Below are 19,382 nucleotides of genomic sequence, written 5' to 3' on the forward strand. Positions count from 1 at the left end.
ACAGTTCCTAGGGCCTCTAATTCGAACAAGGACAGCCTTGTCTTCCCCTCCAACGAGAGGGCTGAAAACCTGTTTCAAATCCCTCAGTATGTAGCCTGTCGAGAGGTGACTGTATGCAACGCTATGCGACTACTATGAATTATGGCGTCCATGTATCTACTTGGTTCCTCATGCGCGCATGCGCCCAATGCAGGAGTGGCTCAACAGCCAGTGGTGTCATGCCAGCAGACAGTGGGACGATCTAGTGGTTGTCTCGCCGGCCCTCGTTCTTTCGCTGCAATGGTGGTCGAGGGACAACCTCTTGAAGGGGAAATCCTTCACCGCCCCTGCAGTGGAAGCCACTCTAACTAAAGACGCGTCTCTCCCAGGGTGGGGTGCTCACAAATGGCGCAGAGTTTGGTCGTCAGACATGGCATCCAACCACATAAACATGTTAGAACTTTTGGCAGTGTTCAAAGCACTAAAAGCTTTCCAGACAGAACTGCAGGGGAAGACGGACCTGATCCTCACACAGCACCACGGTCATGTACTACCTGAACAAACAAGGGGCACTCACTCTCCAGGGCTGTCCAAACTGTCCCAGAATATTTTGAAGTGGGCTCTCAAACGCAACATGTTCCAGGGGAACTCAATCTTCTAGCAGACGTACTCGGCAGAGATTTCCCATTGCCCATGCAGTACGAAGGGCGATTACACGGAGACATCGTCTGTTTTCGCAGATTGGGGCTTCCCAGAGATCGATTTGTTCACAACTCTGGAGAACGCTCAATGCCAAGATTACACCTCCAGGTACCCCAGAACCGCTCCAAGGGGAACAGACTCTGGATAGGGGAACAGACTCTGGATAACATGTCAGGGAAATTTGTTTACGGTTTGTCATCTGGTGCAACTCAAGGAGCGTTAACCCGACTGCTCTCCCACACACATTGTTTTGTACCTAACTCATCTACTTGACTCAGGCCTGGTCTTTAACTCTCTAAAGGTTTACTTAGCTGCGCTTTCAGCCTCCACTACATCACAACAGAAAGTATCATGGTGGAAGATAATCGTTATTAAAGCTTTCATGGAGGGAGTGAAAAGAATTTGCCCTCCAATTTCTAACTCGGCTCCCGGATGGGACCTAAACGTGGTGTTGACTAGGTTTATGGGGGGTCCTTTTGAGCCCATGCAAAAAGCAAGTCTTAAAGATTTCATCTATGAGACTGTTTGTTTAATAGCTATTACCTCCATTAGGAGAGTAAGTGAACTACAAGCGCTCTCAGTCCTAGATCCCTTTGTAACAGTTCACAAAGATAAGGTGGTTCTACGCACTCATCCTAGGTACACACCTAAATTCATTTCTAAGTTCAATGTGAACCAATCTTTAGAACTACCAACGTTCTTTCAAAATCCTTCAAGCATGGGAGAAAGAACCCTGCACACACTGGATGTACGCAGAGCTGTCATGTTCTACATGGGTAGAACTCGACCACTAAGAAAGACTAATCAGTTTTTCGTTTCAGTGGCGGCAGGAAGAGGAGACGCAGTCTCCAAATCCACTATCTCTAGGTGGATTATCAAATGCCTCACACTCTGCTACAGTCTTGCTAAGAGAGAGCTGCCCTTCAAGCCTAGAGCACATTCTACTCGAGGCACTGGGGCTTCCATAGCATTTATTGCCAATGTTCCCCTTGAGTCCATTTGCAAAGCGGCACCCTGGAGTTCTGTAAACACCTTTACAAAACACTCTTGCCTAGACACTCATTCTAGGTCAGATTCTCAGGTGGGACAGGCAGTACTAAGACCTCTTTTCTCTACTGTTCCTTCTCACAGCCCCCCTACAACTCTGGGTACTGCTCGCTAGTCTATGCACAGCATGTGATTCTAAGCAGATTAACAAACATCAGAAGATATGCATTACTTACCGTAAAAGCATTTCAGATGGTTGTATCTGCTTAGATTCACATGCGCCCACCCTTCCTCCCCGCTCGGATGGAAGGAACATAGACGTCTTACCTTTTTCTCTCTTTTCTGTACTCACTCACGATAGTCATAAGGATCCCTCACGGCAGAAAAAATACAATCGGAGGGACCTGGACGCGTGAGGGATCTTGGGTACACAACACGTCACGTAGGGATAGTGTTACAGGCACGCCCATGTCGACGTCCCCTTTCGATTCTCGAAAGACAAGATGCAATACTCTGCGGTTACCACTGGATGTCAGACCATATGCACAGCATGTGAATCTAAGCAGATACAACCATCAGAAATGCTTTTACGGTAAGTAATGCATACCTTACCTTTTGGGAAATCAAAGAGCCTTCCCTGTAGCAAGTTTGGCTTTAGGCGGAGCACTGAAGCAGAAATTCATAAGCTAATTCTTGATATGAAACCAACTTCCTGTCTGGGAGATAGCTGCCCTGCCAGCATTCTCAAAGGCTCCCTTGGATCACCAGATGAGTCAATCTATTGTTCAATGAATGCAAGGTACCACTCTTATTGAAGGAAGCTTGGATCACGCCGATCCTGAAATCGTAAAATGGATCCAGGCATAGCAAAGAACTATCGACCCATAACAAATGTTCCCTTCTTTAAGATCATGGACAGAGTGGCATATCTACAGTTCCAGGACTTTATCAAAAATAACAGCATTCTGGGTGCACAGCAACCAGGTTTTAGAGCCAGGCATGGCACTGAAACTGCCATGCTGGACTTAAAATCCAACCTCACCAGTATTGTGGACAGGGGGACATCGGGACATCATGCCCTGCTGATGTTGCTGGATCTCTCAGCGGACTTTGATCTGGTCGACCATTCTCTTTTGGTGACTAGATTAAAAGATCAGGCCTGCTGCTCAAGCTTGGCACCTCAATGAATCACCTCCTTCTTGGGCCCCCGTACTGCCAGAGTAGCTTCAGATGGCGCAACCTCAATTCCAACGGCTTTGACCTGTGGAGTCTCACAGGATTCCTGTATTGCCCCTATGCTGTTTAATATCTACATCAGGCATCTGCTCAGTATCCTGGACCACCTGGGTGTGCAATAAACAAACTATGCAGACGACACCCAGGTCGTCTTTGAGCTGACTGGTGATTAAACACAGGAGTTCCAGGCCATTAATGCTGTATATGATGCAATTCAAATCTGGGTGGCTGACAACTCCCTCCCCCTGAATAGGGATAAAACTGAACTAACTCCTTATTGTGGCTTAAGAAATACGTTTAAAAAAACTCAATCCAGAGTATGAGAGCTTCATGATTGCGGTAGCAGAATCAAAGTAGCAAAAAGTGTCAATACACTTGGCGTCTATTTTGCGCAGAACTTAGCATGAGACCCCTGTCGCGCATATTTGTTTCACTTGTGGCTACATCACCAAGCTCCTTAATCATATATGCGCTTGCATCTCAAACAGCAGTAGATCTTTACTGGCCTCAGCCATAGTGAAACCCCCCAGGCTTGACTACTGTAGCAGTCTGATGGCTGTTACGGCGCAAACCAACATTCAATCGCTTCAAGTCACTCAAAATGGCGCAGTCCATGCTATCCACGCACTATCTAGATGCAATCATGTTACGGATGCCAGAAGGGCCTTACACTGGCTGCCAATAAAGCAGAGAATCCCTCACAAGATCTCGACACTATCTCACAAATGTTGAACGGCCACAGCCCCCAATACCTCACAGGCCGCCCTGACACCAATCAGCATGCACCCTGTGGTCCCGGGATACATTTAAAATGGTCCAACTCGGGTTTAAACTGCTCATAGTTGGTGGGACCAGCTTTGTTGTTCAGGCACCAAAAGCCTGGAATGATCTTCCCCTAGCAACCCGATCCATGGGCTCACTTTCCTAATGTAAAATGTTGGTCAAGACTCTCCTCTTCAACCTTAAACCAGGTTGAAGAGAATCTGCGTGTAGCAGATGATTTCCCCCTGCTCTGACCTTGCACTAGTTTTGGCTTATCGTCCTGTTTTTCATGCGGCGCATTATGAGAATTAAAATAAATATCTTACTGTTCCTTTAAAATACTTCCTTTTCTTTTTATAAATTGTATTGATCACCACACATTCATATTAATACACAATGATGCTCCAAGTGGGATAAAGTGCTACATTACATACATAACATGTTGGGCGTTATGTGTTGCGGAAAGAATTTGCACTCTCGGACCCAACCATTAATCCAAGGGTGGCTGGTTTTTCAATTTGTATTTCTGTATTGTTCGGTTGGCAACAGCCAAAGCTTCTTGAAAATTGGCAGGTAGTTTAAACAAAACGTTTTTAACCAACTTTATTGAAGTTCGGCTTCAAACAGGTGATGCAATGATGGGTTTATCATGACGGTTACATTCAGAGTAAGTCGCATTTTAACCACTAACATTCCCTACTTCCACCCCCAATGCTTTCCCACCCTTTCTCAGTCTCACAAATTCCATCTATATTTCAGCAGTCTTGTAGGAAATGTGCCAACAGGCACGGCTTAGTGTCTGCTGGATAGTCGAGGTTATAGTCAAGTATGAGAGACCAGATATCTGTGAACTGATGCAACACCCCTTCATTCGCCGCTGTGTCTTTTTTGACAACTAAGATGTCCCAAATCTTTGTCCACCACAGAGGAATGTGCCGGCCCTCAGTGATCTTCCAGGTTGTAGCGATTGCGATTCTATCTGCTAGCATCAGGTAGGTAATTAATTTAGTCGCTTCCCCAGATTTTGGGTATTTATTTGGGACTGGGACCGGTAGCAACATCACCTTGGGTTCCAACGAGTTATTGCTATATTAGACAACACTGCTTCCCAAAATGCTCAAACTAGCAGACATTCCCGCCACATATGAAAATACGACCCCTCTGCACCACCTCTGCGCCAACAAGCAGGTTCCAAAGAAGGTTTAATGATATGCAATATGTTAAGGGGAATCATACCACCAATAAGTCAGTTTAAATGTGCATTCCTTATTAGTTCCGCATTTAGAGGAGGAATAATAACAATATGTCAATCCATGTTTGATATTCCACAGGGGGACCCAGATCCACTTCCCATTTCGCTATGTACTGGGGCTGAAGCGTCCACATATCCACCTGTATGTTTTTATATAGCTTGGCTATGTTCCCCCTTCACGTATCCTCTGCAAGTGAGAGTTCCATGGCCCCCTTTTCTCAAATTGCCCCTTGTTTAACCAGGGGATGGACTATCCAGGGCTTAGTTTGGGGATTTATAAGTGGCAAGGTCCATTTGTCTGAATGCAGGCACAAAATGGAATGCTTTTAAATTCAGCCTCATGAAAGCCCATTCTACTGTGGTAAAAGCTTTTGTAGCATCTAACACTTGGAGGGCCACCTTGCAGCGGCCAGTCGCTGCTATTTTCAGCAGGTCAAGTGCCCGACGGGCACTATCGCCCGTAGTTCTCCCTGAAATACAGTGTTAAATCTCTGCTAGTGCTTTATTTAGTGGGATTTGGTTGAATTGTGTACAAACCAAATTCTGCCTTGTACATTTTGTGTGATCCTATAAGAGTCCTATTCCACAGTTTCCTAGTTAAAAATGTAGAATCGTACTTGTGGCACCACCCAGTGTATAGTTTTAATATGCATTCAGTAAAATTGTGCATGGTTTCCTTCACTGATGATTTTGTTTTCTTTTCTTTTAGCTTTGGGAGCTCTTTTACAAGTTGCGGTTTGTTTACACGTACATCGCCCCTTGGCAGATTACATGGGGTTCTGCTTTCCACGCATTTGCCCAACCCTTCGCAGTGCCACGTATCCTTAAACATTTTTTCAATAATGTTTAGATTTGAGTGATGTTTTTTAAATGTTGCTGCTAATACTGTTAACACTTCTTTAATTGTCAGATTTGACATTGCAGTTGACTGTGTGGGCCCAAGTTGCGCATGCATAAACTGTGGCTGAATCTGGTTAAATGCGCAGGAAGGATGTGTAACAATGATCAGTTTTAGGTCAGATGCTGTTAAAATAATTCTCCCAGTATACCATATAAAGGCTGAAAGGAGTGGTACAGTGTGTGATGTTGCAGATTACCTTAAGGCCTGCATTGTGGTTGTTCATAGTTCAGTGATGGTTATTGGGGAGTGGTTTAGGAAAGGTACATAGATGCATCAGAATACAGCTATAGAGCTGACTTTTAATAGCAACAAGTCATGGATTCAGGATGCATAAATCTCCAGCTGCATTATTAGTTGCAAGGACCGCAAACATGAGATGACGATAATGGTTAGCACAATGTAGTACAATAGCCATTTGGCAAGAGAAGACGGCAGAAGTTGTCAGAGCAATTCAGAACTGCAAATAAGGGCATTCTTTGCTGGATAAGTTCTGAACACTCTGTGAGTCAATGATCCTTAGGAAAGATTTTATTTTTGCTGCTTTCCTCCCATTGATTTCTATGGGACAACTTTTTCTTGTTTTGACTCCCGACCTGACATTTCAGAGATAAGTAAAACCACCTGCTTTATTTACATTGGCTTTTTACTCCTTATGGGGAAACTGATCTGACCATAAGACTCTGAGTACTTAGAGACTGCCTCTATATGGATTTCTTGCATTGTTGCAACTGCACACACCCTAAAGTGTAGTGCCGTTAGGATACTTTGTATCGTTATAACGTTTATGGATTTTTGGTTACAATTACAATGTGTCCAGGATTGATGTTTGTCTACAGTGTTTTGCATGCAAAATTGCAGTGTTGTGCATCTTTCCACTTACCGCAAATGGCTAAAAAGGGTGGTTATGGCTTCAAGATGACTGTTCCACGAGAATTTTGCCCAGCCCTTGACCATATTGTTCTTTAGCCTTCTTCCTGCCCTCTTCTTAGGTCTGGGATTGCCATTTATGTTAAGCCATTTCTTGTGGCAAGCTGCTGCTTTCTCAAGCAAAGTGGCAGTCTCTGTGTATAAGCCTGGATGTGGGTGCTGAGACGGTCTAGTCCCAGTCTACATCCAAATGCTTGAATGTTTGTTGCTTGGCAGAATGTGTGGCCAGTGGCTGTCCATTTGTGGATAGCCACTACCAGTTTGAACAGTGCAGAGTATTAGGCAAGCATTGATGTAGTAACCCTGTGGGAGACTACACCAGCCTTGTCCTCTTGTTATTAGGATAACCTACCTATTGGTATAGGTCTGTACTACACAAGTTGGTAATGTGACTGAGTAGCCAGACTTATCTCAAGAGGGGTACATGTGAGCTGTAGCAATGAAATCCACCAATACAAGTATCCAAATAACACTTACACTCAAGGTTTTCTTGTAAAATATGTATTTAACGGTCCGTTTTAAATCCGCATTCTTTAAGGTCAATATATGTAGCCATCAAATACACTTCAAAATACTTTCTCAGAATCGACAAAAAGCAAGTAGATACTCTTTAGAGATGCTTAATACACACTTCCTACACCCTGAAATGACTTCACTAACTAGGACAGTAATGGCTTGTATGCTTTGAAAATTCTGAGATTGGTAGAAAGGAAAGGTTAAAGGAAGAAAAAAGGTTAAACGGATTCTAAGAGCATATGAGCACTTTAAATCTTCCAATGAAGTCTAGATAAAAACCTTTCCCAGCAATATTGGTTTAAACCAATGCATCAATTATGAGGGATAGTAAGAATCAAAGTCAGTGGAATAGAAGAGTCTGCAGGGTGCCAGGACAGCCAAAGTCAATTGGAGCAAAGTCTATAGAGCTGAGGCACTAATTAAGATAGTAAAAGTCTTGCACAAAGTTAGAGAGCTTGTTGAAGAAAAATCACTGTTGGGTCACAAGCTGGTACATTTGTGAAAGTTAGAGCTGAGATCAACTCTAGAAAAGCAGTTACTGCAAGTCTCAGCTGAGAAGAGCAAGCCACAGACACTGTGGTAAGTACCCCAAGTCAGAACAGTACCTTTTGGTTAGAAGAAGAGGGTCCAGATGGCTCCTGTCTGGTTGCAGCAATGCAGATCCTGTGTTCCTCAGCCTCAGTTTTGGTGATAAGAGGGACGACGTTTGAGGACTCCTGCGTCAGCAATTCGATGGTCGGCGGCAGCTACGGGCTCTTTTCAGATCAGCAGCACTTTGTGGTTTCAGCACTCGGTTCCTGCAGCAGCAAAGACGTACAGCCAGTTGTGGCAGGTGCTCCAGCAGAGTTCGTCTCGGGGTTAGTTGGTGCCACTAACCCAAGAAAGAAATCATCCCTTCCGGAGCTTCTCTTGTCGATCAGAAAAAGGGAGTTTCAGCACAGCAGCAGGGCTTCACCGGGCAGTTCAACGGTCCAGAACGATGCAGCAATCTTTGTTCATGGTTTCTTCATCGGGGTTGTTCTTCCCAGTGGTCCTCTGTCTTCAGACCCGAAACCCTCGCCTTTTAAGCAGGTTTATCCCATTCATGCACAGCCTAGCTGTCTCACACAGCAGGCTGGCTGTCCTTCCAGGACAGCCACCCTTCCAATCAGGACAGGGTGCATTCAGGTTACACTGGAGACCTAGGACAGTTGAGTTTTGGGCACCTCCCACACTTCCTGCCCTTGCAGACAGACTAGAGCCAGAGGCAGGTTTCAGTACTGAAGCCCGCCATAGGCAAAATGAACAAAGGATTCAAACCTGGCCTGGCGCGCAAAGTAAAACCCAAGAAAGACCTCACAAACATTAAATGGCCAAAAAAAGACCACCGGTGCCATTTTGACAAAATGGTATACTGCAGCTTGCGGTAGAAAAGCACAGTGGTAGGAAAATGAAACCTCTACCACCGGCCATTTAAAGTAGTGAGGGTAACATAAAAAATGTTACATGAGTAAGTAGGAAAAAGGGCTACTAAGATACACCCCAGCACTCCACATAAGATGGTGTGTGCTGGACCTAAAAAGGGGAAAAAGTAAGTAAAGTCAATTCGGATGCTTGTTAATCTGATTAGAATCACATGCTGTGCACATGGTCCGACATCCAGTGGTAACAGCAGCGTATTGGGTCTTCTCTTTTGGGCACTGATAGGGGACATCGGCATATGCGTGTCTGTAACACTATCCCTATCGTGACGTGTGTAGTACCCAAAATCCCTCACGCACCGAGGTCCCTCAGATTGTTTTTTTCTGCCCAGATAACTGGTCGCCCTATAGCGGAGCTCTTAGTAGAGACATTGTTTATTTTTACAGAATTGTCGGTTTATTCCCTGTTAAGTCACTTCGCCAATAAGAACATCTTCGACAAATACTACGAGGGAATCGTCTACGGCTGTGGATTTCGGCGCCTAAGATCCGGCGGCTGAATTTTCCACGTGGTCGGGCTCTCTGGCTGACCTATACAGTATGGCGAGAGGGGTCGGGGTGGCCATATTGTTTAGTATGTCTTTCCTCCTTTCCCCGCTTTTCCCTGTCAGTCTGGTCATCCCTCCCTTTTGCTATGGAAAGGACTCCTTTTAGATTCTGGCCTAAGTGTAGGGTCACATATCCTTGGAAGGATGAACACAGGACGTGTAACGCCTGTCTCCCCCTAGAGCACGACGAGAAGCGGTGTGCAGCGTGCAAACTCCTTTGGCCCAAGACCCATAAGGAGCGCCATGTAAGGCGGTGGGCCGCGTACGGTATGTCACGCGTGGAGCCTCCCTCCCCCACTGCCACACCAGCTGAAAGTGATGGGGGTACTTCGGATGACCAAACATCCAATGCGGATGTTATAGACCTTGCGGCGGATGCTTCTAGGCCCGCCACGCCCGTCCCCGACGCTTCGAGGCTCGACTCTGGTCTTGCTACAGGGACTACAGCGGGCGACAGGGGCGTACAAGCGCATCACACTAAGCACACAACCCCTATGCCAATTTCGACGCCTTCGGCGAAAAAAGGCGAAAGCGCCAACGGAGCCGCCGAAAACTTAGCCGGTTCCCTCGGATCGTTCAGATCCAAAGCCTTCCCCGCATCCGCAGCAGTGTATTGCGACTGGGCATTCGACACAAACCAAGGGCGATACTCCAAAACCTACACACGTCGAAGTTCGGGAGCCCAACTGTTCGACGATTTCCAAGGCCTCAGTAGGCCCGAAAACTATGGCTAGACCTCTACCTGGAAAAACGACCGCTAGGCCCCTTTGTACCGCGGACAGTATTTTTGCCGCCGACAAATCATCGGAGCCTTTGTCTCACAACGATTCGGCAACTATCCAAAGTAGCATCGGAAGAATCGCACAGCGGCGGTGGGACTTACTCCGGTTCCGCCTAAGGTTATGGGCCAAGCCGCGGAAAAGATTTTGGCGGATTGGGTCCCCGATTCCGTTGAGACTTATGTAGATAGTCAAGAGACTCTGACACCCTGAGGGGTTCCTTTCAACGCCACAGTGAGGAGAACGTCATTTCTCCTCACTTAGGCCCCTTTGGGTCCTCTAAATGGACTACAGAAAAACTTTGAGGGTTGTATGGATCGGCTGGAGCAGATTATCAGTTCTTCTGATCATCCTCCACCGAAAAGGGCTCGGGTAGACCCTAACCCCCAAATTCACGAAGTTCAGTCTCTTGTTTTCCAACAAGAAGACGTGGTCCGTATGGACACCTATAGAGACATCTATAATGAAGAAGAAGCTGCTTCTTTTCTTGAAAACTATGAGGAAGATCAACAGGATACGGTGGACAGCTGGGAGGAAGCCCTGCTGGAAGGTCAAGACCCTTGGACACAGCAAGATCAGGATACTGATATTTTGTGCCTAGACTCTCCTCCGTCCACCCCGGCTCGCCAGGCCTCCCCTGTGTATGACCAAATGTTTTTCAACTCCATGTTGAAGAAAGCAGCTGAATACTTCAAAATTGCCACTCAAGAGGCGGTACCTGAGTAGGATTTTGTGGAGGATATTATTAAGGAAAACCTCAGGCGAGTCAATCCATCCCCCTCCTTAACTCTGTTAAGAGACGGGTAGCTCCCTCATTGGTCTCACCCGCTCAGACACGGGCAGTGAACCCGAGTGTCAAAAAAGTATTTTGGCCTCCTCCTTCCGGCCCTCTGTATATCAAAGGGCACGCCATCCCAGACTCACTGGTAGTGACTACCACTCGAAAGAGGGCAGGGGAATCACCACCGGACAAGGAGTCTAAAAGGTTGTATGCCCTGGTTAAACGTGTCACATCAGCAGCTGCATACACCATTCGGGTTGCTAATAATACTACGCTATTAGCAAGCTATGATGATGCCCAATGGAACTTGCTTCAGGAAAGCCTCCAGGAGGTTCCTGAATCCGCCAGGACAAAGCTTCTCACCATTGTTTCGGAGGGAAGACTGGTTAACCAGAATGTGGTGAAGAACATCCTGGACACTGCAGAAATAGCATGCAGGTCTCTTGCACAAGGGACTCTTCTGAAAAGACACGCATGGCTGCGTACATCAGGATTTAGACCGGAGACTCAGGCCTCCCTCATTGATAAACCCATTGAGGAGACTAACCTCTTTGAGAAAGCAGTGGATGAAATGTTGGAGACAGACAAGAAGGAGCATGAGACTATAAGGTCCTTGCACCAAATTACACAGAAACCCTCCTCCCAGAGGGGTAATAATTATCGGCGCGCCTTTCGAGAGCAAGCCTGTGCTGGTCAAAACTACAGCACGGGTAACTTCAACACAAATCAAACATCTGGAAGCCCCACTTACTACCCCTCAAGGGTTCAGAAACGCGGCAAAGGTAGAGGCAGAGGCCCCAATCCCAGAGGTGCCACAGCTCCCATGTCTCCCCGGTCGGGAGGCGATTAACATCTTTCCTTAGTCATGGGAGGGGATAACTTCCGGCCAGTGGGTCTTAAAGACGGTCGCCCACGGTTATTGCGTGGAATTCGCCCGATTACCACAGTTCAGACCGCCACGCTCACGGCGCCTTTCACCGGACCATCTGGAGATCCTGATTCAAGAGGTGGAAGCACTGCTGGGAAAGGACGCCATAGAAGCCGTCCCTATTCTTCAGATAAACAAGCGTATTTATTCAGTGTACTTCCTTGTACCCAAAGAGGAGCTCACCATGCGTCCTGTTCTAGATATGCGCCCAACGAACAAGTTTATAAAACCCCAAAAGTTCTGCATGGTAACACTGCAGGAGGTGATACCATTGCTGAAACAAGGGGACTTCATGGCAACATTGGACATGAAAGATGCATACTTTCATATTTCAATGTTGCCAGCGCACAGAAAATACCTAAGGTTCATGATCCAGGACAAACACTACCAATTCAAGGTACTCCCCTTTGGCATCGCCTCAGCGCCAAGGGTATTTACCAAAGTCCTGGCAGTGGCAGCAGCACACCTGCGTAGACTATCAGTCCCAGTTTACCCTAACCTCGACGTCTGGCTCCTTACGGGGGACTCGTTCAACGCTTGTTTTTCGAACACCCAAGAAACAGTAGATCTCCTCTTCAGCCTGGGTTTTTCAATCAACGAAAAGAAATCCAGCTTAGTCCATAGCCAAGTAAAACAATTTCTGGGAGCGCTAATTCGGACGGAAGACGGTCTCGTCTTCCCCTCCAGCGAGCGTGTTCAGAACATGCTCTCTCAGATTCCTTAATATGTAGCCAGTCGGGAGGTGTTCGCGCAAAAAGAGTAGGCAACACACATCTGTGTTGTAGGCTATTAGCAGCCGAAAAAGACCCAAGAAAGGTCCAGTTGATAAACCCAAACCCAAGAATTACTGTGGTATGGACTCTATTGTGCACCCACACATGTGAGGTACCGTTTTCATCGGGACACCTGTGGGAATGCGTGACGGTAGGCCATGTGTTGTTGGGGGCGTGTTTCGATGGGTGCGTCGAGCGAAATGTGCGGAAAAAGCGTTTTTTTTCCCCACATTTCGGACTTTGCAGGGGTGTCTGGGTAAAATAATCTGGGGCGATGTGCGCAAATCATACCTCTGCGGATTCCCACAGATGTCCTCTTTTCGGAAATGCATGGGGTTCCCCGTTTTCTTCGGTGGCTTGGACACCCAAGGCCCATATCTGTACGTTGTGCCGGTCGGCAGAATGTCTGAGATTTCCCTCTGAAAACAGACTTGGGGTTACTTGTGTTTTAGGCTTTCCCCTTGCCGGCCAGGTAGGTGCACCCACACATGTGGGGTACCGTTTTCATCGGGACACCTGTGGGAACGCGGGACGGTAGGCCATGTGTTGTGTTTGTGTGGTTTTCATAACGTTTTGACCCATTTGCTGGAGCCCTATGTCTCACAACCCTTTCTTTTCCCAAATGTGACCTACATTTAGTCGCTGCTTTAGCCACCATACACTTTTGTAACCTGCACAAGTCACCTACCCTTGAAAAGGTCTGCCTGTGCTCTTTCAAAAAATGTATGGCTGCCGTTCCTCACCAATTTACGCATGCTAAGTGCGTCTGGTCAGGCCGTGAGCGTAAAACTCCTGTGTACCATGGCTCAGTGTTTGGCTTGTGGTATTGCTTGTTTTGTACAAACACTACAAAAATGGTATGCTCTCCTAACTGCAAGAGTCGGGGAAATGTAGCGGAGCATTGCTTTTCTCAAAATTCATAGAAGCCATTGCCGTACCAAGCCAACCATGTCCAACACGTACCTTTTTTTTCAGTCATTTTCCCGCTTTTCCCCCATTCGATGGCAGTTTCCCCAACCTAGTTGTTGCCTGACCTATGCAAATCACCCCCTCCTAAACTTGGAATTTTGTCTACTTTTCAGAAATATATGCCTTTCTGTCCTCCAATTTGGCTTTCCTGCCCTTTTCTTCCATTCCGTCCATGCATGTCCAGTTGGCAAAAATGGCAAAAATCGCCTACCTCTCACAAAACGGTTGATAACCCCATCAAAATAATGTTTTTCCATTTCCACTCAACCTGTTCCTGAAAGCCAACACATTGGGGAACTCAGCACAGCAAACCATTTGTTCCTAGCTCTTACAAGGAAAAAACCACAGGCTTCTTTGTACATCATTTTATTGGCATTTTTTGAAAAAACCCAAAATTTTCGCACATTTTCCTTATTTTCTCTCACCCCCCTACAGCAACCTGCCTACATGTGGGAAAAAAAGGAGCCAAATTTGGCCGAGATATCTCATCTAACGAAAAAGTTACAAGCCATTGAATGGCCACATACCAAAATCACCAAAAAAAGGCTCTGGCACTGGGGAGAAATACCCATGGCACTTAAAGGGTTAAAAGAGGACGCTTACCCGTGTAAGCGCGGGTGAGGAAATGTTAAATATAACCTATTGCCATTGTTCCCCTGCACTTACTTGTTTAGCACCTTCAACGGGAATCTCAAGGATTAGACAAAACGCCCGACACGAGCGCGTACGTGCTAAGCTCTCTGTGTTATGAAGGAGAGCAGGGAAGACTGGGAGGAGTAGTCTATTCTTCTGCATCACGTGGCATGCCAAAGCATGTCACGTGAGCGCGTGTAACCCTACGTGCAAGACGGATTCCAGTGCTCCACGCCGACCAATGCCAGCTTGTCGCCCTGCCACGGGACACTGCGTGCACACCCTCATGCACGCAACGGTCAGGCAGAGAAGCCCGAACTCCGTCAGGCACTCCACGTTGTCTAAATTACCGGCAGTGAAACCCATCGCGTACTGATGGATCTAAATGCTGTAATTGCATCAGGGGGCAATTATTAAAGGAAAGCTTGCTTACAAGTTGAAGGAAAATAGCGGGTGAGGTCCATCATGCCCAGCCAATATAGATTACTGGCTAAGGAGTGGCTGTATTGTGTTAGAAACACATAAAGGCTCGTTAATTCGAGCACATCAAAGCTCAAGGATAACGCACTGCAGCCTGATCCTATGTGCAAGTGTGTTTCCATATGATCATATCTTGTATGGGAACGGTAAGTATGCAGGGATATCCAAACAGAATGTCTCTGGCCATCAATTAATCAGGGCAGATCGTACAAATGACATAACAAGTGGCTTAGGTAATCATGGCCAGCGAGTGCCAAGGTATACTTTCATTCAGACCCACCTTATCAGTTTTTAAACGGAAAATACATTTTTGTTCAGGTTTTAGGAGGAGGTGGCTCATGTCTCCTCCTCTCCTGGGGCATTTAACTTTTTCTATGATTGTCCACTCAATTTCAGTTGCCTGATGATTTAGCCTAGTGAAATGGTCAACCATAGGAGCATTTTCCCGGTGGGTCCTAATGCGTGATAAGTGCTCCTGGATACGTTCTTGATTGGCCTTGTGGTCATGCCAATATATCTTTTGTCACAAGGGCACTTTATCATGTAGATTACATTAGATGTATTACAATTTGTAAGGGCAAGTTGTTTCCAGTGTGTTTTCAAACCAAGGTCTAGGGTTTTGGTGCGTTTGGTAAAGGTGCAAACGTTGCACTGGCCACATGGTGTATGTCCTTGTGGAGCGGTATTACTCCACAGGGTTGTTTGCCCTGTTGCCTCCTGGGCTGGTGTGTGAGTGTATCAGGGTGTCCCTCAAGTGTTTTCTTTTTTTTCATAGCAAACCGTGGTAATGGAAGGTTAACTTGCCCTACATTGAGTATAGGCCACAGCTTGATGATTTCCCTTTTGATAAGGTTGATTTTATTTGAGTAGCTGAAGACTGCTGTGATGGTGTTTTCTCCAGCGGGTCGCATTTTTTGTTGCAGGGTTATATCCCGAGGGATATTTCTTGCTTGTTTCCTTGCTGTTCTCACAGTTTTCTTAGGATATCCACGTTCTAAAAGGCGGTCTGTAAGTCCCTATGCCTGTAGGTCATATTCCTGCGTGGTTGAACAGTTACGCCTGTATCGCAAAAACTAGTGTAATCCAAAAGCGAGTTACGGTCAGTGGGTTTTCGAAAAACAGTGGTGACCAAAACACCCAGTCTAGGTTTGATTTCTGTATCGAGAAAATGTATAATCTCTTTCGAAATACAGTGTGTAAACTTGAGATATCCATCTCTAGAATTGAGCCAAGTCAAAAATTCATTGAATTTGCCTTCCGTTCCTGTGACGATGGCCAGAACATCGTCAATGTACCGCGTCTATAGAGTGACATGTGTCCTGAAAGGATTGGATGGCTGGTATATGAGTCTCCTCAAATTCAGCAACATACAAATTTGCCAACGACGGGACAAATGTAGCGCCCATAGCAGTGCCTGAACATTGCTCGTAAAAGGACTCTTTATGAAGAAAGAAATTGTTGGTAAGTGCTAGATCCGCTAGTTGTATTATGAGTTCAGTGGGAACCTCTGGCGGAGTCACTAGATCTCGAAGTACTTTCTCCACTATCTCGAGGGTTGCCGCCTGAGGGATGTTCGTGTAAAGTGCTTCTATGTCCAGCATGACCAAAAATTGGGTAGTTGGATCAAATGTCAAACCCTGAATTGTGTTCAAAATACTCATGGTGTCCTTAGTATATGAGCGCATTTTAGGAATAAGTCGCCTCAAGAAAAAGTCCACAAATTGCGAGAGTGGCTCCAAAATGGAGTCCATTCCAGCAACAATGGGTCTCCCAGGGGGAGGTGTTCGTCCCTTATGGACTTTCGGTAATGCGTAAAATACCGGAATTTTTGGAAATTTGGGCATGAGGAAAGCTGCTTCCTTGGTACTAATGTATCCTTCATATGCAGCTTCTTCCACAATGTTCGTAATGGCTGCTCGAAGGTCCTCTGTAGGGTCACCAATCAGGATTTTATAATGTTCGTCATTTCCCAAGAGTGATGCAACCATGAGATCATAGTCGACCAAGTTCATTACAACCGTGGCACCGCCCTTGTCTGCCTGTTTGATTATAATGGCCTTGTTGTTACTTAGATTGCACAGTGCTTTGCGTTCTTCAAGTGTGATGTTGTGGAAGGTACTTTTTTCTTGTTTTTCAATTTCTTCCATTTTTTTCACTATGGCCTTCTCAAATGTTAGGGATTCTGCAGAAACATTGGGCGGATAAAAGGTCGATCCCATAGCATCAGTCTCTCATCAGTGGATGCCTGGTCTAACATGCCAAAATGTTGTCCAAGTCTAATGTTTCGCATTAGCCTAGCAAATTCAATTCGTGTTTGGAAATCATCATGTGTTGCAGTGGGAACAAAACTCAGTCCTTTTTGTAGGACTTGTTGTTCAACGTTTGTTAGAACATGTGTCGAGAGGTTTATTACTAATAGTTCTCTGGCTGTGGGAGGCCTCGCCCTCTGCTCCTCGTCACTATCAGGGAGCCCGGATCTTGTCCTCTTCCTCTGCTTCCTCTCTGGCCTTGATATAAAAAAGCCTTTCTATTTACGTTCTGACTTCTTGGGTTTTGGTTACCCTGGAACTGGACCCTCCTATTGTTTGATTGATCGCGATTGTGAGAGGAGCTCCGTTGGTGGGTGCCTACTCCAGAGGTGCCAGGTCTGCTATCTTCGTCTGAGCTACCACTGGGAGGGTTCAGAACATGCTGGTTCAGATTCCTCAATATGTAGCCAGTCGGGAGGTGACAGTAGGCAAGGCCATGCGTTTGCTAGGTATGATGGCGTCATGTATATACTGGGTTCCCCACGCGCGGCTGCGCATGCGTCCCATGCAAGAATGGCTCAACAGCCACTGGTGTCAGGCCAGCGGACAATGGGAAGAACTGTTAGTTTTCTCGCCAGCCCTCGTTCTCTCTCTGTAGTGGTGGTTAAGAGAAAACCTCTTGAAGGGGAAGACCTTCGCCACCCCTGCAGTGGATGCCACTATCACGACAGACGCATCTCCCAAGGGGTGGGAGGCTCACCTGTTTCAGCAGACAGCACACGGAGTGTGGTCCCCTCGAGTAGCGTCCAACCATATAAACTTACTGGAGCTATTAGCGGTGTTCAAAGCATTAAAAGCCTTTCAGGTGCAACTGCAAGGGAAGACAATGCTGATCCTAACCGACAGCACTACAGCAATGTATTACCTGAACAAACAAGGGGGCACTCACTCTCCACGGCTATCCAAGCTGTCCCAAAACATTTGGATATGGGCTCTCAAACACAAGATGTTTTTGTTGTCCCGACATGTTCCAGGGGAACTCAATCTTCTGGCAGATGTACTCAGCAGAGATTTTCCTCTGCCATAAGAATACGAATGGCGACTGCACGAAGACATTGTGGCCAACGTCTTCGCAGAATGGGGTTTCCCATAGATCGGCCTGTTCGCTACTCAGGAGAACACCCAATGCCAAGACTACGCCTACAGGTACCTCCAGAACTGATCTAAGGGGAACGGTCTCTGGATAACTTGGTCAGGGAAATTTGTCTACGCTTTTCCCCTGACTCCCCTTCTCAACAAGATAGTGCACAAGATGCACCAGGAACCAGTTACCATGATACTGGTGGCCCCCATGTGGGCCCGCCAAACCTGGTTCCCTCACCTGATGGAAATGTCCCCCTCCCCACCAGTCAAGCTGCCCTGCCCATACAACATGTTGTCTCAGGACAGGGGGGAGACCCTACCCCCATGCCCACAAACTCTGAATTTAGCAGCCTGGCTCCTGAGATCATAGAGTTTGGACACCTGCAACTCCCTCAGAGGTGCATGGACATACTCGGGGAAGCGAGGAAACCTAATACACGTTATTGCTATGCCAGCAAATGGAAACGTTTTGTCATCTGGTGCAATTCCAAGGGCGTCAATCCCATCGATTGCTCACCCTCACACATTGTGTTGTATCTAACCCACCTGTTGGACTCTGGGCTAGTCTTCAATTCCCTAAAGGTTCATCTGGCTGCTCTGTCAGCCTACACCACATCACAACAAAAGGTATCGCTGATTAAAGCCTTTATGGAAAGGGGTTAAGAGGATTTATCCTCCCATCTATCACCCAGCCCCTGGATGGGATCTGAATGTGGTTTTGACCAGGCTCATGGGAGCTCCCTTCAAGCCTATGCATAAAGCAAGTCTGAAAGACCTGACTTATAAAACAGCCTTCCTAGTGGCTATCACTTCTATCAGAAGGGTTAGCGAACTACAGGCTCTCTCCATTTTAGACCCCTTTGTTACAGTCCACAAAGATAAGGTACTTCTGCGCACACATCCCAGGTTGGCGTCTAAATTCATCTTGAAGTTCCATGTGAACCAGTCAATCGTACTACCCGCTGTCTTCCAGAACCCTACTAACATGGCCGAAAGAAGCCTTCACACACTAGACGTGCGCAGGGCAGTCATGTTTTACCTGGAAAGAAATAAACCACTAAGGAAGACTAAACAATTCTTCATTTCACTGGCAGCTGGTAGAGAATGGGATCCTGTCTCTAAATCGGGTATCTCAAGGTGGATTGTCAAATGCATCACACTGTTTCACTCTTGCTAAGAGAGAACTGCCCTTCAAGCCCTAGAGCATACTCTACTCGAGGCACTGGGGCATCCATAGCATTCATTGCAAATGTTCCTCTTGAGTCAATTTGCAAAGTGGCAACCTGGAGTTCTGTACACACCTTTACAAAACACTATTGCCTAGACACTCATTCTAGGTCTGATTCTCAGGTGGGACAAGCACTACTAAGACATCTT

At 46.5% G+C, this 19,382-nt stretch overlaps 1 protein-coding gene across 5 annotated transcripts in view; it reads left to right on the forward strand.

Moving 5' to 3' along the window:
• Window positions 1-19,382, forward strand: part of PCNX1 (pecanex 1) — a 1,666,514-nt gene that overhangs the window by 1,123,798 nt on the left and 523,334 nt on the right. For all 5 annotated transcript variants that reach the window (XM_069638600.1, XM_069638595.1, XM_069638598.1 and 2 more), the window contains exon 23: window positions 5,628-5,736. In XM_069638600.1, coding sequence (XP_069494701.1) covers window positions 5,628-5,736 — 109 coding nt within the window. The remainder of the gene's footprint in view (window positions 1-5,627; window positions 5,737-19,382) is intronic.

Source organism: Ambystoma mexicanum, chromosome 14 (assembly GCF_040938575.1).
Source record: "Ambystoma mexicanum isolate Mex_15411 chromosome 14, UKY_AmexF1_1, whole genome shotgun sequence".
Taxonomy (NCBI): Eukaryota; Metazoa; Chordata; class Amphibia; order Caudata; family Ambystomatidae; genus Ambystoma; species Ambystoma mexicanum.